This window comes from Eufriesea mexicana, unplaced genomic scaffold (genome assembly GCF_001483705.2).
Source record: "Eufriesea mexicana isolate 0111107269 unplaced genomic scaffold, ASM148370v2 scaffold2340, whole genome shotgun sequence".
Classification (NCBI taxonomy): Eukaryota; Metazoa; Arthropoda; class Insecta; order Hymenoptera; family Apidae; genus Eufriesea; species Eufriesea mexicana.
In genome coordinates, this window is record NW_016910419.1 from 317,652 (window position 1) to 340,578 (window position 22,927).

At 35.9% G+C, this 22,927-nt stretch overlaps 2 protein-coding genes across 3 annotated transcripts; one reads left to right on the plus strand and one right to left on the minus strand.

The window, feature by feature from the left end:
• The first annotated feature begins 873 nt into the window (after positions 1 to 873).
• On the plus strand, positions 874 to 1,810 carry Tmem98 (transmembrane protein 98). Its single transcript, XM_017903507.1, has 4 exons — positions 874 to 1,085; positions 1,153 to 1,262; positions 1,340 to 1,472; positions 1,535 to 1,810. The coding sequence occupies exons 1-4, from the start codon at positions 930 to 932 to the stop codon at positions 1,808 to 1,810; spliced, it is 675 nt and encodes a 224-aa protein (XP_017758996.1). The 5' UTR covers positions 874 to 929.
• An 802-nt stretch (positions 1,811 to 2,612) lies between these two features.
• Positions 2,613 to 5,976, minus strand: LOC108549915 (ATP-binding cassette sub-family F member 2). Of its 2 annotated transcripts, none has more exons than XM_017903487.1 (9): positions 5,912 to 5,976; positions 5,143 to 5,330; positions 4,653 to 5,056; positions 4,411 to 4,574; positions 4,123 to 4,350; positions 3,657 to 4,044; positions 3,384 to 3,575; positions 3,097 to 3,300; positions 2,613 to 3,013 (listed from the first exon to the last, which is right to left on the minus strand). In XM_017903487.1, the coding sequence occupies exons 2-9, from the start codon at positions 5,321 to 5,323 to the stop codon at positions 2,873 to 2,875; spliced, it is 1,902 nt and encodes a 633-aa protein (XP_017758976.1). In that variant the 5' UTR covers positions 5,324 to 5,330; positions 5,912 to 5,976; the 3' UTR covers positions 2,613 to 2,872. The 2 variants fall into 2 exon arrangements, with proteins under 2 accessions (XP_017758976.1, XP_017758977.1); XM_017903488.1 differs by lacking the exon at positions 5,912 to 5,976 and adding an exon at positions 5,392 to 5,555.
• Positions 5,977 to 22,927: the final 16,951 nt, after the last annotated feature.

Below are 22,927 nucleotides of genomic sequence, written 5' to 3' on the forward strand. Positions count from 1 at the left end.
TGAGTATTTGAGACAAATAAATAAATAAATTACGTTTTGTATGAAAAAATTATAATTAATATAAACATAATTAATGTAAACATATAAAAGAATAAGGATCAAAATTAAAAAATTAAAATAGAAAACAATTATATAAAATTTATAATAATTTGGATTAGTACAAATTTATTTTGTTGAATTAACATAGTGTAGTTTTATCTTGAAAATTTTTAAACAATATCTAAGAAAATTATTTATTAATAACATAAATAATTTATAAATCCAATCGTTCACAAAAATTCATTAATTTTTTGCATATAACAATTAGAAAATAAACCTATTAATATTTGTTTATAAATATTTTGATAGAATAAATTTTTCTTGTAAAATATTTAAAGGCATGTTATATTTTTGAAAAAATAAGAAAGATAAATAAATTTTGTAACTTGTAAATTCACTGTTAATATAGTTAAAATTCCCTAGAATGTTAAAATTATAAAAAATATAATAACTAATTAAAAAATTAGATATTCACAAAAACATGCTTCTAAAAGTACAATTACGAAAATATTTATGACAAATAATCCTATTAGTTTTTCAACTAAATAATTTCTTATGAATACAACTAAATATAAATACAATTATTATTATATTTTTCATAATATTCTATAGGATAAATAGTACTGGAAAATCAAATATTAATAAAAACGCAAATTATGTAATGTCGTTCACAAAGAATGCTACTAGAAATTATTTGTTGATGAATGGAGCTTAAGATTCGTGTCAGTCTCCGCCTCCCACTGACTATCACCGGGAAACACGACGCCATTGTTGACACTTTTGATATAGAAAAAATTGTTCAAACAGCATTCATGAACTGTTTAAGAGGATTTAGTTAATTCAAAGATCCGTTTGAAAAATATTTTTAAATTGTTAAACTCATCTGAAGGATGAGTTCCCCAGTGTCCATAAGTAACACTGGTCCAACGGCTGGTGCTACAGGAATGGAAACAGTAGTGGCTGTAGCACTTGGTGTACTTGCCGCTGTCTTCCTTGGTGCACTTTTAGTATTGCTTGTTATTTGTAAAAGACAAAGATGTTACTATGTGAGTTATATATTCTGTACACTCTCTTACAGAACATGATGATGAAATCCATATAATTGCATTTCAGAATCAGAAAGATTCTCCAGATCTAAGCTCAGATTTATTAGAGGGAGAAAATTTTTCTGGTTTAGACTTAGATGCTTGGGAAAGTGAAGAGTGGTTAGCTGGTGCAGAGAGGTATAGAATGTTTATTAATATCTAGCAATGAGGATCTAAACTAGTTACTCAGTGGTCAAATTTTATGGACAATACAGGTGGGTTGATGATGCTACTGGTTTAGCTCCACTATGCATTGCTGTGTTAAGATCTTGTCATGCTTTGGCTTCAAGTCTCACTGCAATTGCAGGCACAGTGAACAGTAATACTGTTCCATTGGAAATAGTGGATGTAAGTGTATAATTTTCTGTTATAAGAGTGATAACCAATGTTATTAAATTTTTATCCATTAGGTTGCTAGACGTATTCCACCTCGTGTTGATGATGTAGTTAGAAGCTTATATCCACCATTAGATGCAAGGTTATTGGAAGCTAGAGTAGCAGCATTAGTATTGGCTGTTACACATTTGGCATTGGTGACTAAGCATGGAGTATCCAAAAGTCATGCCAGGAAATTAGCATTTATTGATCAAGCTTTAAATGATATGGATTCTCATTTATCAATTTTGAGGAATGCTGCATTGGCACAGGAGGTGGCTTCCTCTGTTCCAGCTTCAACACCAGTTTAATTTTAATTTTACCTCCTGTTTCTGACAGGAAGTTTCACCAGTATTTACAATTTCCTTGTTTCTTGTGGTTTTGGGTCTTTACACTAGGCTTCTTTAAGCTGTATGTAAGATTGAAGGTACACATAATGTATGCAATGTTACATATTATGTATTTCTTTTCTGTTTTTATTATGTCAAGGTCCAAAACCCAATAGTACAACTTTGAGCTTTCTACTGATAATATTTTGTGTATTACATTTTATGTAATTAACTACATTTCAAGTAGTTACAAAAATGCATACATTACTTTCATGACGTATTAAAAAATATTGTAAATAAATCTATATATATATATATATATATATAGGTATATATAGGTATATATAGGTATATATAGATTTAAACATTTTTTACGATCAAAGAACACCAGAGATATATTTTTTGTGATATGGATATGCGCGAGACTTTAGTCTTCCATAATGTTAATACTAGGTCAAAGTATTTATATATACGTGAGATAAAAAATTCTATCTCAAAAGATACCGTGGCGTTTTATCGATTATATTAAGTATTTATAACTGTTTGTACACATCCATATATTTTTTTATATCTACCGAAAATCAAATTAATTTATAGTTAAATACGACTTTATAATAAAGCTAAATCGCAAGAGAAGAATTCGAGTATATGTTGTATTTTTATAATACTTAAACATGTTTTATTTCTGTAGTACTCTGTAATAATCTATTTACACACACGCGAAGGTAATACGCGTGTATATATAACCAATTTATAATTTCTTGCAGTACATTAATAAAGTCGAATCTCTAAATTATTAATATGGGGAAACTTCACCATGAGTTGATTTCGTCAGTTGTTACAGAGTAATTCGCTGTTCATCGTTTAAATAAATTAACTAAAAAATCTTCGATCACTGATAAACGCTACACAGCAGCGCAAAGTTCAGTGATGGATACGAAGAAATGTCCGAAAAAACGAGGACAGTTGCAGCTTACTATAACGAAGGGAGAAAAAATATGCTTAAAAAAAAAATCGAGCAGTGTAGATTATACATCATTCGGATTATTTGCTTCTGTGCATTTCTTTTTGTCTCTTCTGATTATCACTCAGAACTTTAGTCTTCAAATGTTCTTTGTAATCCAAAATATTTCCACTCCATTTTGTCACTGTACCATTTTCACAAACCCAAATTTCTTCTGCCACCTAATAATGATAAAATAAAAGCCAAAAATAATAGTAAGCAATTAAAGAATTATATGTCGAGTGTTTTAGATTTCAATATATACCTGATTGATTAATCTGAAATCGTGAGATACAAGCACCATTCCACCATCAAAATCATTGATTGCATCAGCCAAAGCATCAATTGTTTCCATGTCCAAGTGATTGGTTGGTTCATCAAGCAATAATAAATGAGGCACTTGCCAAGCTAGCCATGCGAAAACTACTCTGCAACGTTGGCCATCAGATAATTGTCTTATTGGACATACCTATATAATAAAGTAAAAGAAAGAAATATTATTTTCTAAAACTCATATTTCATAAATATTTAAATTTCTGTAAATAATCGTACTTGTTGGCGGCCGGTTAATCCGTAACGACCAATAATTTTTCTCATTTCTTCCCTTTCTTTGACATCTGGAAAGGCCTTCATCATATAGTCTAAAGGCGACATGTCTAGATCTAATAATTCATGTAGATGCTGATGGTATCTCCCGATTCGAAGGTGACTGTTTTTACGTATCATACCAGAACTTGGAACTAGCTATAATTGTACATGAATGTGAAATCATTTAAGAGTATTATTTTTACTTTTATAAACAAATAATAAATAACTGAAACTTACATCTCCATACAATAATTTTAAGAGAGTACTTTTCCCAGCTCCATTTGGACCAACTAATGCAATTCTGGTATCTAAATCTATTCCAAACTCTAAGTTTTTATAAATCCAAGGCGAATCTTCGTTGTAACGGAAGCTAACGTTCTGAACCATTATAACAGGAGGTGGAATAGTTCCACAAGAGGGGAAATAGAAATTCAGTACTTTGTCATTGACTACTTTTTCTGTGAGGCCTTGTGCTACCATTTTTGCCAGTGTCTTTTCTTTTGATTGTGCTTGTCTTGCTAATTTTGCAGAGCCATGACCAAATCGTGCTATGTAATTCTTCATGTGTGCGATCTGATCCTGTTCCCAATTATATTGTTTCACTTGATTTTCTAGTAATTCCATTCTAACACAGAGAATTTGTGTTAATATTTTTCTTTATATTTATTGATTTTAAATTTTTTTACGATCAATTTCAACTTACCTTGTCTTGACAAAGGCTTCATAATTACCACTGTAGTATTTCAACTGTTTTTTATTGACATGAATGATATTTGTACAGATACCATTGAGGAAATCTTGTGAATGGGAAATGATGACCAAAATTCTTTTGTATGTTTTCAATTCTTCTTCCAACCATACACAAGCATCAAGATCTAAATGATTGGTAGGTTCATCGAGTAACAATAGATGAGGTTTCACATATAAAGCCCTGTAAAAGAATTACATTTATATGAGATGGTTATATACTTTTCGGATAATAACTGCTCACCTTGCAAGAGCAATTCGCATGCGCCAACCTCCAGAGAAATCTTTGGTAGGTGTCATTTGCATCTTTGCAGTAAAACCTAAACCATGTAAAATATGAGCAGCTCGTGCTTCTGCTGTATCAGCAGACATATCTTCTAACCTTTCATAGACATCCATTAACTGTTCCTATTTAGACAAACTTTTTTAAATATAAAGTACTACTAAAAAAGAGAAAAAATAAACATATGAAAAATAAACACATACTTGTGCATCTTCTTCTTCACACTCTACTAATTCTTCTGCCAGCTTCTCTAATCGTATACGATCTTCATCTACCTCCATTACACATTCTAAAGCTGTTTTATTGCTAGCGGGCATTTCTCTAGTCAAGTGAAAGATATCAATTTGATTAGGAATAGGAACTTCTCGATTTCCAAGTACAGCTAATAAAGTAGATTTGCCAGAGCCATTAAGTCCAAGCAAGCCATATCGTCTCCCACAGTTCAATTCCAACATAGTATCTTGTAGTAGTTCACAGCCATGAAAAGTAATAGAAAAATTAGATATTTTTATATCTCGACTTCGTGGGTGTGAAGCTAATGATCCTGTACAAGAGCGTGCTTCTGCATTTAATCTGGCATCCGCTTCTAGTTTTAAGCATAGTGCCTCTATAACAAACATAATTTAAATGAATAATTGATACAATTTTTAGAGAAAAGACCTTTGAAAACTTTATCTTTATCTTTAATTTTACCTTCAGCACTGATAGGTGTTCCGTTAGTTCCATTTTGAATGACTCCTACTCCAGGACTGGATTCTTTTCCATCCTCCACACCCTTGTTCTGATTAGTTTGGGGTGGTTTCTTTCCTGATTGTCGAGCCTTGGCCGCTTCCTTCTTTTTTTGCTGTTGCTTTTTTTTTGCGTCGGACGGCATAATTCGTCTAAAATTTGACCAAATACGTGAAGCGTCGTTTTAATGTAAACTTAAACGTGACGACATACGTTATGTAAGCCAGAGGTTAGAAAGATGATAACACACGTGTTAAAAACGATGAACGGAACGGTGCAATGTCAAATTCCAAAATTCAAAAACTTCCATTGCCGTAAACGGTTCGTTACACGACCAACGAATAGGAGTGACAAAGAAGGAAATGGAGAAGAGGAGGAGAAAGTAGGGCGACGGAAAAAGAAAGAAGAAGATAGACATAGAGGGCCTGGGATACGGAAACTGTAATTTTTATTACATTTCTCAAATTTTGAAATGTAAGATTAAAAATCTCCTCAAAATATAAATTAGATGGCTAATAATGATTGTGTAATAAAATTAAAAAGCAAACAATGGGGAAAAAGAAAGATGATGGGAAAAGGAACGGGGTACCTCTAACTGAGACAAAAGAAACTTCGATTATTTTGCGACACTGACCGATGTAAAAAATACATAAAACAACTATAAGTTATTCAATTTTCTGTTTTCCCTACGTTTTCTTAGGGTAATGATCTTAAAATAATTTCTAGAAATTACCTAGTTGTGCGCCAAAAATCGAACGATCCGTACAATACGAAAACACACGTGCATGGATAAAGGCAAAGCCGTCAAAGTGATGTTGTTCATCAGATCGTGCGGTAGATGGCGGGATTTGGTTGTAGAACATTTTGCGAGGGAAACGGTGCGCGAAAATTGAATGTGTCATTAGATTGTGAATACAACCATTTTGTGTAAGGAAAAATTGACGTGATTTTTAACAAAAGGTGAGGAAATATATTTTATTCAAAAAGTACAATTTTTTAAATGTGTAAAAAATATGAAAACATTTCGGAATTTAGGAAAAATTAGCAATTTATACGAAATCTTTTGATACTTACCACTGTTATCTTATTGTTAGTCAAATATCTGAAGTTACTGTTTCAATATTTGGAATATTTGTAGCTTCTTTTTGGATTGATTTTATAACTTTGGTGTAATATAATTAGCTACTATACTTCTTACCATTTATGGTTACTCATGAATCACATATCTATGTATATTATGTTAATATATGAAAGTATTTACGTCTCATGGAAATGTCGTAAAATATATTGAACATTTTTTAGGTTAGCCATGATTAAAAATCGTTTTGTTACATGTAAAATTTTCTGAGCCATAAGAAATTCGTTTCAATCGACGAATACGATATATAACATAATTGTTTTTGTTTCCTTTGTTTCAAATTAATATTATCACGGAGTAATTAAAAAATGTATTCAAGTAAACAGAATTTTTAAATGTAAAATTGAAGTTTAAAACATGTGTTAAATTGCTAACAGAAATTATAGGATATTGTCGATATAATACTGCTTGTCATTTGAATTAGACATCATTTCTTTATTGTGTTACTCATACCATATATAAAGAATTAAACTAAAATTTTTAAGTTAAATTGTTTAATATTATAAGAAAAATAAGAAATATATATCTATATAACAAATAGTAAGTTAACATTGGAATATGGCATTTTAATTAAACATCACTAAAATCGGTAACATTTTTTAATGTAATGAACTGCATTGTAAGAAATACAATCTAAGAGTTTAAAACAAGTTTCTTTGGATTCTTGGTTAATGAAAAACAGCAAAAAAGAAATATTTTTCATAATTAAAATATGAAAGAATTTTACACGAATATTGCAATATTTATAATTGTTATTATATTATAATTGTAATTATATTAATAATTGTTATTCAATTATTTTACAAAACAGGGAAGAAGATATATTACAACTGTGGAAAACATAACTGAAAAAAGGAATATTGTGACATAATTTCAATAAACAATACAATCATAATTTTTTCAATTCGCAATATCACTTAATACTTACAAACTCACAAAGTAGAGAAATCTTTAAAATCAATTATGTTTATCCATTCCAACCACTGATTCTCAAGGTAAGAGTCTCCATGTAGTAGCATCTTTAATTTACCACTTTATACTCATTATAAACATAAATTGTATGTAATAAAATATTCAAAAAATTCTTCACTTTACTAGTGTGCCATGAAAGATCATAGGATGTTGAATATTCAGGAACCCGTGACTCTGGCCAGAGAATCGACGTGGTTATGTAGTTCGAACGGCAAGAGCCGGTTAAAGAAGTATGTTCTGATGAATGAACGAATGGATAAATGTCAGTGGTGGTAGGGGCGGTAAAAGAAGAGACGGACTTGCGCCCCTGTGGGTCCGAAGTCTACTGGTGGGGGCGAAGAGGATGTAGGATGTGGGAGGGTGAAGGGTTGCTGGCTTAATTGCACCGCATCACAGAACGTAGTATTTCGTAGTACGTGTTGGTGGGGGTGTAATGCGTCCTCGGTCGCCCTCGTCCTCGTCGACGGCGTCGTCGTCGTCGTCGTCGTTATTCGTATGTAAGCTGCACGCTCGCCTGGATCGACGTATGCGTACCAGGACCGTACCTAGTCAGGTGCAGCGTCAAAAAAGGAATTACTACGAAAAATATTTAATTTTTAATTCCGTCAATTTTAGATTACTTTAATTATATCTTTCTGAATGGTAAATTTCTGGATAAATGAATATTAGTGAGATTTTGTTTATGAATAGAGTTCCCATTGCTTTAAGTAAAACAAAGAATAGAATATTTATAAATTTGGAAATTTTGTAGGATTCTAAGAAGGTAAAATTTCTGAAAACTTTAGAAGACTAACGATTGCCCTTAATGTGGCGAATGTGCAAGCAATTTACAGCGTGAAGTTTAGAATTACTTTTATGCTTAAGCATTTTAGACATTTCTGAAAGACTCTGTAATCTTCATGAATTTAAGAGGTCGCGATCTGTCGCAAAGCTAACTTTGTTCTTGAGCGGAACTCAACAACTTTGCATTTTGCATCTGGAAAAGTGAACAGTTCCAACTATTTTAATATATTTTTCTCCTTGATTTTGTTACCTTTTTAGCAAATCAAACAAAATTTTTCCAAAATTTAAAAATCTTCTAGAGTTCACTATCTTATGAAATTAATGTAACAGTTATTAGATACTAATAGGATCTCGAGTAGACAAATGGACAATAATACGAATCATTCGGTAGGATGTGCTTGATGAACGTAATAATCGATCCGGTTGAGACGTTTGACATACTTTTCCAGGCGGACAACGATTAATTTTCGACGATGCAAATCTGTTCCAGGGAGAAGTGATGTGGAGGCGTTTTCATGGAAATAGTACAGACGAAAGGGTGAAACTCTGTATCATAATAAATAATCGATATTGCCTTTGTTTCTAATGAAGCTGCAACTAGGATTAAACAGACATCTTTTGAGCACGTTGGAATTGGGTATTTTTTATTAACAAGTATTTTTTTCTTTACTATTTATATTAAAAGTTAATACAAAGTTATTTATAGTTTAAAACGAAGGATTGCGTGTTCGAATGAGCGGAGGAATATTGCTCAAGTATCAAACATGGAATTCTGTATTCTTTATGTTCTTTAATATTGTAAAATTAATGAAGACTGAACATGAAGACTCAAATTTAAATGGTTTTTACCATTTTAAACATATCGTGATTGAAAATAGATAGTTTATGCAATAGGTTGACAGTTTTGGTATTTGGAAAATTACAAACCTCTTCAAATAAGACAATTGATATTTTTATTAAGATTAATGTACTCAATATTTAATGCCTGTACGTATTTCAAATTTTCAAATATTTTAACGTATATTTAAACTGAATACTTAAAATGTAGAAAACATGCAAGTTTCCAAACGTTATATATACTAAATTCTCTATACTCTATACTCTATATTTTATATTTAAACGTCTTATTATATTGTAATCATGTAAACTATACACTTGTATATCTTTGTGTAAAAATTAGAATGAAAAGGGAAGTTGGCACAGCCCTGGTGGCTCGTGTGCGTGACGTGGAAAGCACACGCGAGCACACGCTCACGCCGCTCGCGTGTCAACTACCGTAACCCTCGAGTACATCGGAGGTTTCACGGTGGACGGGGTCGTGGCTGAAAGGAAGGGGCTGAAAAAAGGTGTGAATGCCGGATGGCATTCATTCAAATGCCGTCCAATCACAGCATCGTACTCCAGGTCGAGTAGCAGGGCCGAAATACATCGAGAGTTATTAAGTCCTTGCGATTCTCTGTTGCGTTAACAAGTTGGATTAACCCAAATTGAGAAGAAAAGATACTTATAGGATAGACTAGATAAGTTGTACTAATTGTTACTGTTTATACGATAAATTGCATAAAAGTAGATCTACCAAAAAGAAAGTTGAAACTGGCAATGTTAAACTGATAAAATTGAAGGAATTTAAATCAAGAATTGAGCTGAAATATAAAAGTCGAAGAGAAGTAATATGGAAGACGGTTTGAAGATATCAGTGAGTCATCGTTTAACTTGAAATGAATCATATTCAATCTTCAATTAAAAGAAATATTAAAAATAGGGTAAAAATGCTCTTGTGATCATTTTTAGGTTTTGCAGTTTAAGTTAGAAACCATTCTGAGATTTATGAGACTACCAGAGAGAATCCGACTCGAATCGACGAGCCAGCGTCTTTCTGCCGAGTGTTTTTGACACGAGGCGGTCTCTCCAATCGATCCAGGCCAGAATAGCCGAACCGGATGTGGAACGTTTAGGCTCGATGAGAATGACAACGAAGAGACAGCGACTTAACTTTGGATCACACCGGGGTCCTCTCATTATGAATCATACGAATGAATTTCTTCGGTAAGATAACTAGTTCTCTATGTTTTCCCTTGTCAGAATTATTTTCATCTGAGGGAAGAAGAAACGGTTCTACAATATTTAAGGATTAATTAAAGGTCAAACGAATCGTCAACGTTTATCGAATAAGGAACTAAGAATTATTAGCTTCTTATTTAAGTCTTTTTCTAATTTTGTTTATATGTTATGAATTATAGGTAAAGAAATAATTTACGATTGCTTACATATAACTTATTGCTAAGATACTATGATTTTTCACATATAAATTGCTGGAATTACAAAAGAGAAAAAATAATTTGTTTCTTTCCACTAAAAAATTTTTTTGTACTAAATGGAAAGACGAATGAAAAGGAAATTCTTCAGGTAAAATATTGTATTTAAAGTATAAATTTTTGGGTTTTAATTAAAAAATAATTTGTGTGTCCACAATTGCTGCAGTTAAATCTACCGGTGAATAGGTTAGAGGTGGATCCCCTTTCACGTTCTGGTTTTCTACCGCTGTCTACGGTTGAAACTGATACTGTGAGCTGAAAGGCAAGTAACTTTCATCGATCTTATTCGGTGATTCTATCATTCCCTAATAGTGTGGTGGGAATTTCCTTCTCGTTTTTGCGTTTAATTACTCGTTACGGCGTCGAGCTACGAATAAATTTGGAAGCTATTTATAGAGAATTTTATTGGATGTTTGACAGAAATTCTCCGTCGACTCGCATGGTTATTAATGTATTCATTCTAACTATTTTACTATATAGATATAGAATAATTGAAAGGTTATTTGATTAACAAAGAATTTGTGACTTTATGAGCAATGTTTCTTCGTGTTTCTTAAAGGATTAATTTTTTATATCGACTGATATGAATAAGTTTAAGAAATTATTCTGAAGAATGCAAAGTGGATTTCTTCTCGAGTTAAGGTTTAGTGTATTTTCGGTGACTTCTGTGTCACAGAAATATGACAATTGTCAGCTGATTGCGATCTTGTACCATCGAAGGGCGGGAGGGGAGAAAAAAATTAACGACGGAGGAGGCAATCAGCGTGTCTCAGAAGTGGCGTGGCCCAGGGTTTGCGGCTGTATCGACCTAATAGTCTGTAGTTCGCGGCAGCTCGTAAAATACGGTGATTACACGCCGTGATTTCGAGGAAAACCATAATAGCCGACCCTGACCGTCGAGAAATCGTCCCACCGCAATGCACTGTTCAGAAGATCTTCCCTTCACAATTTATTGATGCGGAAATTCGGCCTGGATTACTTTTGAATCTGTCAAACTTTCCAAAACTTACGAATGTTTTAAAGCAACTGGTATAGTGCGTATTTTCCTTTTCAAATGTTTTATTTCATTACAAAGATAAATCACTAATTTTACCTCTAAAACGATATTTTTCATAAACATCTTTTAATATTCAAAGCAAAAAGTTCATTCATTGAAGGAAAGTGCAACTGGTGTAACCATTTTATTGACGAATCATAAAAAGTCACTGAAAGTTCAGGAACTGGGAGGAAGAAATTTAGGAGACATTGCATCGATTGAGACAATTTTCAGTCTTGGAATATCAGCGATATCCTTTGGATATAGAAAGGAATTGACTAAGGTTGTGCCTATTCTAGAGCATCGATAAGCATCGCTTCATATGAGGAACTGTTTACAGCGAGAAATTTAATAAAAATCGTGAAAGTTGTAGAAACCGAGGTAGCTCAATGGTTTTCTGCCTCTCTTACCGTTTCGTGGCGGAAGAATAGGAAAGAAGAAGAATTTCAACGTCTGCGTGCAAGGGTTCGACAGTCTGAGAACAAGTAGGAGCCAGCATTCGTTGCATAGTGGAATAGAATCAATTTACTAGGCGAATCTATATTTTAACACTGATGGAAAATTATTGCTCTGCTCCTTTCTTTTGGTATCCTCGAGAAAATATTGCCACTCGCTTTTTTCTTTACTTCTACGAATATTGCATTGTATCTTTTACATTAATATTTAAATTAAGCAAAGATAACAAAGTTAAATATGTAATTATCTTAGGACAGTATGAATTGAGGATATAGAAATATAAATTGACGTGAAGATATATATAATTACATTTCCATGGAATATTTCAATAGAAGATTTTATTGAAATGCCAAAGTTATTTGTATTATGAATATAATTCGTGGCTTTCACGTTTGAACCATAATTTGCGCCGCAAGTTCGCTTCGATGTAAGACAATGGCTTAAATGTGTTAGCCACGGAGATTCAGTTAGATTAATTGATATTCGATACTAAATGCGTTTCCGATCCGTCTGTAAGCCAATTGGAAGAATTGTTCAAGCTGGAAAATCTAATTTCATACTTCTTCAAGTATATTCCATTAATTGTTAGAAAACTTGAAGTTGTATATTATCATATTCATCGCAAAAAGTACCTATACAAGCTTTTGTTTGAACAGATAGAACGAATCCATTCCAAAAACAAAGAATTCGCGAAAGCATTCAAATAACCTGTTGCACAGAACAGGAAAAAATCAAAAAGCCACTCGGTCAACTGAGATCCATAAGAATCAATAAACCCATTAAGTCCGACGAAATAACCATAGCCTATATTCAAACACGACTAATCGTCCCCGGAAAACCTTTTTTTCCATCACTTAACCAAATTTCATTTTCTCATGCATAGGTCTGTTTCCGTTGGCTTCCACGTTTGAAAGAGGAAATTCCAAAACGACTGAAAAAACAAGGAATGAAAAAATCTCGGAAATCGACTTCGGTCCGGCGGAAAAATTGATTCAGTGTAGTCTGAAGGGTCGCAGTGAGTACGCGAAACGAAGAGCTGGGGGCGCGTGTGCGCAGTGCCCTCATCCAACATGTCCGCCCGAGTACTCCAGGTAGTCGTGGTTATGCGGCGCGGTGCGTTGCACACTGTCGACAAGCAAATCCTCGGTTTTCGTATTGCGTACATCCGCGAGACGCGTGTCCCGTCGAGGCTGGCTAGGGCCAGCCGTTGAGTCGTCGCCTCCTGGTGGAGGCAGGCTCATCGAGCCGGTTGTTCCGGCAGTGCATGAGGTGTCAGCAGCTCCGGGAAGACTGGAGCCGTGACACACGGACAGTCACAGTGATCAAGAGAGTCCAGAATCGCGGGAGAGCCAAGGAGAGACAGGGAGAGCCAAAGGCTTACTGGAGGTGAAACACGAACGGGAAAGAGGGAGAAGCTTGAAGCAGGCGCGCGTATTGATTCCCGCGTGGCGTTTGTACGGTGAGGTGAGAAAGCTGCAACCGGGAGACTTGTGCCGCTTCCTTCTTGGCCGCTGAAAAAGTTAACGGAAACTGAATCGGCCAACAGGGGTTCCTGACTTAAGAGCTGCTTGTCCTTGTGTTACTGGAAGGTACGTTGTACCAGTAGACAGATGGACTGGTCACTTTGATTCATTCAGTAGATCTGTTTAAGAGAGAGAGTCAGCGACACGCGTGTCTTCCTTGAGGCGAGAGAGAGAGAGAGAGAGAGGGGGGAGGAGAGAGAAAGAAAGAGAGAGGGGTGAAGGGAGTGGAAAAGAGAGGAAAGAGGGTGGTGATATTTGTGTGCGCGCGCGCGTTTGTGTATATATGTGTATATGTGAGTGCACGAGTCGAGGGAGGGTCGGTTGAAGGCACTCTCGAAAAAGGGTATATCGATCCGCTGGTCCGGGACCATTGGCTCTGGCACGCCACCACGAAATCGTGTTTTACTCGACCCTCTTCCCTTTCTTCACTCTTTCTTCGGAGTGTTTCTATGTTCTTTCACATTCTACACCCTACCGTTACCTACTTTCTTTATTTATTTTTTCCGTTGTTCTTTCCTACCTAGTTTTTCTTCATTGTCTCTTTGTATCATACCTTTTTGAGGTTATATTTTCAAGTTTTGTAGTTTTAGATAAAAAATACGGATATTTACTCTCGGTAGTATTTCACATCTACTGGCAGATGTCATTCGATAGATATCTCAAGGAATGCAGCGAGAAAGAGGGAACAGAGACCTTCCTGGCTGCTGCGATGCTCCTGTTACTCTCGCCACTCGCCCTTAAACGTATCCCTTATCGATCCAGGTCCGGCTACGCTGTCGTACAATCCGAAATTGCGCTCCACAAGCTTCTTTTGCGCCTATTGCCGCCTTATCGATCTTTCTGGCATCTATTTTTCACAGTTCTAATCGTCTCTTTTCCTCTTCGCTATTGTGCTTCTTCTTGAAATCTTAATCACATTGGTTTCGAGTAATATATTATTCAAAATTGCTTAATCTCCTATTTGCAGGATAAATGTGCATACATGATCTAAGATTACCGCGAATTGTTTAATTTTAAGTAGGAGAGTAAGGTAAAAGTGGAAGTAATGTTTTTTTTTTTGGAGATTTTTTTATACTATGACTTTTAACTGGTTATACAGGAGGAAAATCTATAATTAGAATAACGACACCCTTAGGGCGAAATGCGGATGAGCGTATAAATAGCTTTACTTTCCACCTTCTGTAACTTTCTTTGAAGATAATAAGATCGTTAAATCGCTACATTTAGCCCTATACTTCAAATAAGGATATAAAATCTCTAGTACTATATATGGTAGGATCAAGATTGAACATTTATGTTACTGTTCTTCCTTCTCTTTCTTAGCTAGAAGATACCAAGATGACTCAATTGTGGTATTTTCTCTTAGGTGGATTAGCTTAGTTGAACAGTTAGGCTTGTTCTATCCTTCCTTTTTCCTTGTTTGCTTTATACTTCTTTATTGTCACGGGAGTATCTCCTTTTGCGTCTTCGGGATCAATAGAATGTGAAACGGAAAGCGGAATCGGGGAATGAAGTTCAGGAGAACCAGTTGAATGTCGACAGATCTCGTTGATTCTTTCTCGTATAATAGTAACTATAGTAGGTCGAAACAAATCTGGCACAGTAGTAATCAAAACAATATCTTCTTTCTCGAACAATTTCTAAGGAATTCAGTTTAAGAATGTAAAATTTTCAGGGATATTTATTTAATGATTCATTTTTTTTTCTCAGAAATTTTATTTTCTTTTTAAGTTGCTCGACTAAGATCCACTTTTTACATAGAACGCTGGCAAATGTGTGTTCATTCTGAAGCAGAGTTTTACACCATGCCTTTGTTTATTCATGTCGCTGCGCTCTGCTCAGAGCAAATAATGAATGAACTATGTGACAAAAACGGAAGGAACAGTATGCAGTGGAAGTTCTAAACATTGTTCTACACGATATCCAGGTTATTCTGAGCAATAAGGTGCCCTTAAAATCATTTTGTGCGATGAGTATAAAATTCTGAATGACCATTAAATGGTAAAGCATGTGAATATTCTAAATCACCACGGAGCACCATCTCAAATTATTCTTAGCAACTGTTTTGACCGTCGATTCGGATATTTTGAGCAAGTGTCAATGATATTACTGATCAGGGTAATCTTTTTAGGAGTCGATTCACAAACACATTTTGATCAAAGGGAGAAAAGGAATTCGATTGAGTTATTCGGAGGGTGACTGATATCACATGGACCAAACGGCGATCGAACCGCCCTTACGACAAAGATTTTGCGCAGTAGTGGGTCCCCCCCTTTTATTTAACGATGCCACACACACGCAGTTCGCGCAGTTTGAGACTGTGCTCGTCCCCCCGTGGAAGTCGTCGCCTCCTCGTCCCCGGGAGAGAACGAAAATCGTGCCGCGATGTTGGGCGTTAAGTGGCGTGTACGACGTTGTTAAGTTACGCTTGGCGTGAGTCGGTGTAGTTAATCTCGCGTGCACGCGCGCGTGCCTCCTCGTGGACAACTTTTTCCAGTTTTTTCCTTTTTTTTCGTCTTTTTAACGAGCTGTTGTGCTCGGTGCAAAAATTTCGCTGATCTGTGTGAGATACAAGTGAATCATTCGACCGCTTTGTAGATGGTGTTTGTGATTAAGAAATCGCCTGTCCGTATCAGTTGTCTGAATTATTTGGTAAAGTTGTTACTTGCTACTTCAAAATTTTTGGTCTTTTATTCGTCACGAAACTCAGGAGAGAGAAAAATCATTTTAAAAATGAAAGAGAATGAGAGGAAACTGAAATGTAGTTGTATGGTTCATAATAATTGATCAGATCGCTTAAAAGTATTGAATACGGTATGTTTGGATACGATATTACGTTTATTTTGAAGTAAATTTTAAATTACATAAATGATTCGCAACTGTTAATTAAAGAGAGAAATGACAGAAACTATTGGTGATCAAAAAAGCAGTAGTTCTCGAGTTTTATTTAATACTGAAGGCTCTTTTACTTGAACGCTGACGTTCCCCCATGGAGATGTCGAGAGTTCGGGAAGCTTTATTACCCTTCCGTTTGCTAAAGTCAAAAGCTTACGCAAGTTTTTGAATTTTCACGTAGAAGCTTTAAAATTTACCGATACTTTTCAGAAACTTGAATTACGGACGGTTATTAAAATTTTATTAAAACTGAATATTTCAAAAAAATAAAATTGCTTTAGCTTCGAATGGTTGATTCCTATATGAATATTTTTGTCATAAAATCTCGAATGATCGTAAGTTCTACAAGATGAACTTTGTTTAAAATTAACTCATTATTTCATCGGCACTTATTTTAGAATAATTATGTAAAACGAAATGCGATGTTAGAAATTTGAAATTTTAGCTTTCATCGATGTAGTATGTTCTTTGGAAAACGTATAAAGTAAAGAGTGAGATGATATAGTAATTTTGTTCGTATAAAGGTTTCGACGAGGCGCCTGTCAGAGAGCAACCCGTCATACTCTGGTGCTTCCGTGGGATTTCAATGTAGGGCGGGTTGTTCCTCATCTGGCGCCTAACCCTTGCATCTTTAAAGTTTCATTACCAAAAAATTAAACAATTTTAAACATATGTTTGTTAAACAAAAAACATTTTCGATAATGTCCATTATACGCTGTTTATAAAATATCGTGTAGTTTTGACAATAATATCAATTATATTATAATGAAGCTGTTATGCTTGATACATAATTAAATATCGTAACAAGTAAAACAAATTCTAATAAAATTAAAATTGTGTTGTTATAATACTTTATAGATGTAATAAACTACTTTTTTCCAATTTTGTTTCAGGAAAGCGCAAGTAGGTGACCGGTGGACCAGAATGAGAGAAGACACCAAAGTCTGCTCGAGCAGGGACCCGTCGGCCCTTCGCGCGAGAAATGATTTTTAGAAGGTATCAGTCAAGCGTACCATTTGTTTCACTTTTACAATTTCTTATCTGCCCTCTGCCCTTTCATCGCGGAACTCTTTTTCAAGTGTGCCCAGAGAATTACATCGGCTGGAAATTACTCTGGAAATACGTATCAACTTGCATGGCATGTCTTCTCCGCGGGTATAATCGTTTTCTATGTAATTTAACGCGATATTTCTATTCGAGACGAACGAATAGGAGCCTCTGTGTCAAGCACGCTGTACGTGCTTCGAATGATGAACACATATATGTTTTCTTTGTATTAATTACACGTAATCGTGAGTACCTGTCAAAAGTTGGCTGATTCGAATATTAAAAGTAACGTGGTCGATGACTGGAACTATCCATTTCCTGATTTCTTCAGATCACTTCGACTGATGTTTTGTAATTTGTGTGTTTAATGTTTTGTCGTTGTTCGGCTTACCTGAATCATTTAAAATGTGTGTACCTTAACTGGATGTTACTTTATATAATTTCTGTTTACTTTGCTGTTAATGAAGAAGGAGAATATCTTGTGGAAAGGTCAATAGCTTTGATATTATTGTACTTGAAATATTAACATAGTCACAGCTAAGGTCAGACAAGATCTTAAATCCTCAATCATGAATCACACGTGATTTCGTGTATAATATCTAGCATGTACAGTGAGATTTTAGCGATTCATGCCAGGAGGAGAGAATCCATGACAAGACGACCTTTGCACATGCATCAGTATCATTACACTGCACGTTTTTCCCTGCGCGAGTGTGTCCCTAGAACACGTTCTTTGCCAGGAGCATCGCCAGGGAGCGATTGGTCGTTTACTCGAGGAGTGACGTTATTTATGAGTTCACAACAAACTACTCAGGAGTACATAGATGTAGTAGACTGATATGAGAATCTTCTCAGAATTGTAACTTCCATTTTCATTTTTTTATTTTTCAACTATAATTGTGTCCAGAAGTATCGAAGTACTATAAGGTTCACGAAGTCACAAGATTTCTATTCATCGCATCGTCATCAATTTACTTTCTCCTTCTTCATCCTTCTCTATATCGTTTTCTTTCACCAATTATAAGTTTCGAGATCAGTCTGAAATTCTGCGTAACTAGATCACTAATTGCTTGAAGAAAACAGAGTTTGAAACGAGATTATTCGACAAATTGTCCCTGTGCACGAGGGGCCAACCCCCTTTTTAGGGTAGAATTCGTGAAAGGTAGGAGGAGGTCAAGGTTATGCTACGACAGCCGCACGCGGTTGAGGATTTCATTGATTCTTAATGAGCCAACGCGAGCTTGACACAGAATGCGTCGTATGAATAGTACTCCGATTGAATTGAAGACCGAGACATTCGGTTGTGATGGACGTCGCTTATGAGATTTCTGGCATAATTCTCGGTGGCCCTAGGTCAACTGTGATTGCGCACAGCCACGTGTGATCGATTATTCGGTTACCGTAAAGGGGGTTAAAACCATGGAGGTCCTTTTGTTTCTTTACACCATCTGGTGATTTAGGTGCACCATCCATATACAGCTACACTTTGTTCTAATAATTCACTAAATAAAGGCTGAATCATTTTTGAAATTAGGTTGCGGTTAATAAAGCGTACTTGAACCTTTGCCTTCGGTAGAATTTTAATTCAGTGCTTGTCGAATCTCAAACCTCATCTTAAACCTCATTTAAAAGTCGTAAAACGATTTTTGAAGCATTAACGTTAATATCAGGTGTAGGAAAGAATTCTGTACTTTCACAGCCTGTTCCTGTATACAATGCAGATTAAGATGACTTAACGGTTTCTAGCATGTTCGGAGCGCTTAAATTTTAAATACCGTGTGGTTTATCGCCTTGTTCACTATATAACTCAGAAAACAATTGTAAATACGGCAGTAGTTGATAAGTGTGCATATTTAGCACTCTTTTCGTGTTTTAGTTTAATAAAATCCACTCTGGAGTCGCTGAAATCATCTTTATTACTCTTCGTGTCAATGCTATATAGAGAAGATGATATCAGTGGTACAGCAAGGGATATTTTTATTTGAAAAAATGAATCACGTGGCGATAGGTTTAAAGACTTTGAAATTCAAGAACAGCCATGATCGATATGAATAAAGTGAGGTTACTTAACCTCTAAAAATTCAATCTTATTAAAATATCCAAACGATCGAATTTATTTTGATCTTTCAAGGATGAAAATATGTTTCATTCATAATACCATTGTGTTCTACATATGCTGTGAAATTTGAATCTCTAACTCTCTAGGATTGATACCGTCACAAAAGTTAGGTTAGGTATGGTGATAACTAATTAATTTTCTCTCAACTGGAATTTTACTTAAATATTTATCCGAATTAATGTTTTGTGGTTGTAGAGGGATTCCAATGGGATGGCGATATTAGAAGAAATATGCCAGGGGAATATCAGACACGCAGAGAGTGACCTAATAACTTCATCCTCCGGCAGTCGATACCGGGGCGTGTTAATTTATTAATGGCGGAGATCCATCTATCCGCTCCCAGATAATCGAGTGATTTTAATTTGACACGCGATACATTGGCCTCGTTCTACATATCCTTTCGTCGGTATTTTTCGTTCTTCTGCATACCTTTCTTCCGAAAATAAACGCCGTCGCGGATCGATTATCGAGGCCTTTTGACACATCCTCGTTCACCTCCTTCAACTGACGTCGAGTTGAATTTTTAATAACGTGCCTACAGCCGTAATTAAATCGAGGCTCATTAATTAACACCGAATCACAGTTCTTACGTGTATATTGTCGTTGCTTGAGATGCAAATGTAGCTTGTACTACCCTCTCAATTGATTATCTTGGTACCCGCAGTCTTTTCTCGCTAACATTTGTATTAAGTTTCGATATTGGCGGAAAAATTGAACCTTTGTTATCTTCCACTGGTGATTACACACTCGCAAGTATACAGGTTATGTCGAAACTGTCGATTAAAAATTTGAATATGAAACTCCATAGAAATATGTTATTCATAGATTTTTCGAACGAGGGTGGTATTTGGCAAGTTGCATCTACGTATGCATGCAATTTTACGGGCATATACCTATGTAAACCTTTCCCTCGTCTTAACACATGGAATTCATGTGGAATTCATATCCGAAGTTTTACCCAACCTTATATGAAGCATGTATGAACTGCTACTTGAAAAGAAAAGGACGCAATGCGCCTGAAATAACTGAAATATTCATAAAGAACACTTTAATTCTAACATTTTCGTTTTGTTCTATTTTCTTCAGCTTACGGAGTCTAGTTCTCCAAAATTTTCTTACCCTAAGTTGGGAAACTCCTGGTAATAAAAAGCGATGAAGACATGGCCGGTTAGAGAAAACTGTAAATATCGACATGCAAGACAAAGCTACTTTTCAGTTAAGTACACTTGTTTCGAGTTCCACGAGTCAAGATGAACAGGCATTGCGGCTGGTGATAAAACGAGAATAGGAAACAGGGATTGTAAAAGATTAACCTTGAGCTAGAGAAGTGATAGTAAAAAGACGGTTGTTATGACTATTACGATCATCCAATTGTCTCGTACCTGTTCAGACCAAGTGACAGTCATCACTTAGTTCCTCCGTGTTTTCACCATTTCTCTTAATTAATTCCTTCGATTAACCCATTCATCGTGGGTTCATCAACCTGGCAATTAATAGATCAGATGCACACTAAAAACAATCATTTGTTATTCTTCAATTATTTTTAAATTCGGTTAAATTTAGACAGATGTACGTATGCTAAGAAGCAATATGTTTGTTGGAGACAGTACAATTCCTGAAAGCATGTACAACACGATGGATAGAACTGATACTGTTGCGTTAAAAGTTTGCAAGTAGCAGAGTGGTACGGTTGTTTATGGTGTCAGGATACCTATTGAATGGTGGAAATTATAGAGACATTTAATGTGTAGCACGAGCAGCCAGTCGGTAGATTCTCCTCCTGGTACGTATCGATCGATGTGTCCTGCTTTCCCGAGGGGAAAGAGAGGTAGCGACTCCTGCATTCTTAGCTTCAACAAAAATTTGCGACTACGAGCTGCTTTGCTAACAAAGTGCATTAGCCGAACGGCAACATCCTGGAAGCCTTTTAGCAACGACGTGTTACGTAACGGTGATTGCTTTTGATAGCTCGTGTGTCGTGCTGAGGGCATATGAAGGTTCCGAAATTCCCATCCGCCCTTTAGCCTCGTGGCTCATTAATTAATTCTTGCGGTCATGTTTACCGGCTCTCTAAGAAACTGATTTAGCTGTTGAACAAGCTAGGTTGTAAGATGTAATCTAGACACAGTACAGAGAAGTAAGCAACTGAAAGAAGAGTGTGGGGATAAGTCTGAAAAGATTCACAAAGAGCAATACGAAAATGCCACCCTAATTTGAACTGGACCTCGATGTTGCTCTCACGTTTCACGTGGATCCGAATTTTAACTGGACACAAAACTTTTTTAACTGGATTCCGTTCTCATGTCACGTGGATGTTTAGTGACTGATTGTTCGATTTCAGGAAGAGGGCATGACGCACCGAACTCATGCAGTGGCGAAAACACGTGCGCATCAAGTACGGTGGTCGAGTCGGTGTCGGTCAAGGGCAGCGGGAGCGGGAGCAGGTGCAGCTGCAGGTGCGCGTGGTGCAGCTGCAGCGGGAAGGGGGCGCACGACTCAGCTACGTCTGTCATCAGCCTCAACTCTCGTCGACGGCTCGCCGCAGCTGCAGTGCAACAGCCATGCTCTGCTGCGGCCGCAGAAAAGTGAGTACCATTTGACCCTTCAGGATGCATGCTCGTTGCAGCTGTAACATGCGTGGTCTTTGAGCGAGAGACGAGTCTGCTTTGCATGGAATTACAAGGACCTATCGGATGATGGGGCTGGGATCAAGTTCAGGTTTTCCAGTGAAGCGGTTAGAATCAATTGCTACTCAAATCTCACGAGGACGTATGCTTGAACGAGATTACGAGTTATAATTTTGCTTGAAACACTTGTACACGGGTTGTTGTTAGTATAAGATCGAGGTAGCTCTCAGTGTGAAGGCTGTCAGTATTTGTAACACGTCCGATAATGTATCTTACTGTCTTACTTACTGTCCAATGCAACTGGTGATGCCTGTTGCAAACTATAACACTGTCTGTATATACCTTCTACAGGATGCAAAAGTGGAATGATAAAATTAATCATAGTTTATATAATGAGCTGGTAACCCACAATCAGGGCATCTGTTGTAATCTCAAAAAGTCTTAAATTTCTGGATATAATAGGGTTTATAATCTGACTTTGATCCCAGACCTAGCAGTTACAGTTGCAACAAAGACAGTGTCTCCTATTTCTTAGAAGAGTGCTAGCCTGTCAATGGATGTTGGTTAATCGGAAGCAGCAGAATTTATTCTTTCAATCTCTATTGATTCGGTGATCAGATGATCAAATTCCTTCGTTGATCTTATATGCTAACTGACTGAGATCATAAGTCAAACGATATTACTCGGTATAAAGATCTCAGTTTCTCAAAGCGGGAAAGAGCTTGTCAGGAGCAGTATCCCAAGTGCAATTTTCTCAAACCCACAACTGAATAATTTAATTAGTGTCTAAAACGGTAAATTAAAGAGGCACGCTGATGAAAAGCGATGAGCCAGTCAA

What these genes read in the sequence shown, in the direction of transcription:
- Tmem98 (XM_017903507.1), top strand. Translation starts at nt 930, where the DNA reads ATGAGTTCCCCAGTGTCCATAAGTAACACTGGTCCAACGGCTGGTGCT. An exon ending in AAAGACAAAGATGTTACTAT is followed by an intron (nt 1,086 to 1,152) that starts GTGAGTTATATA and finishes ATTGCATTTCAG; the next exon opens with AATCAGAAAGATTCTCCAGA. An exon ending in TTCCATTGGAAATAGTGGAT is followed by an intron (nt 1,473 to 1,534) that starts GTAAGTGTATAA and finishes TTTATCCATTAG; the next exon opens with GTTGCTAGACGTATTCCACC.
- LOC108549915 (XM_017903487.1), bottom strand. Translation starts at nt 5,323, where the DNA reads ATGCCGTCCGACGCAAAAAAAAAGCAACAGCAAAAAAAGAAGGAAGCG. An exon ending in ATGCGAATTGCTCTTGCAAG is followed by an intron (nt 4,351 to 4,410) that starts GTGAGCAGTTAT and finishes ATTCTTTTACAG; the next exon opens with GGCTTTATATGTGAAACCTC. An exon ending in ATTTCAGATTAATCAATCAG is followed by an intron (nt 3,014 to 3,096) that starts GTATATATTGAA and finishes TATCATTATTAG; the next exon opens with GTGGCAGAAGAAATTTGGGT.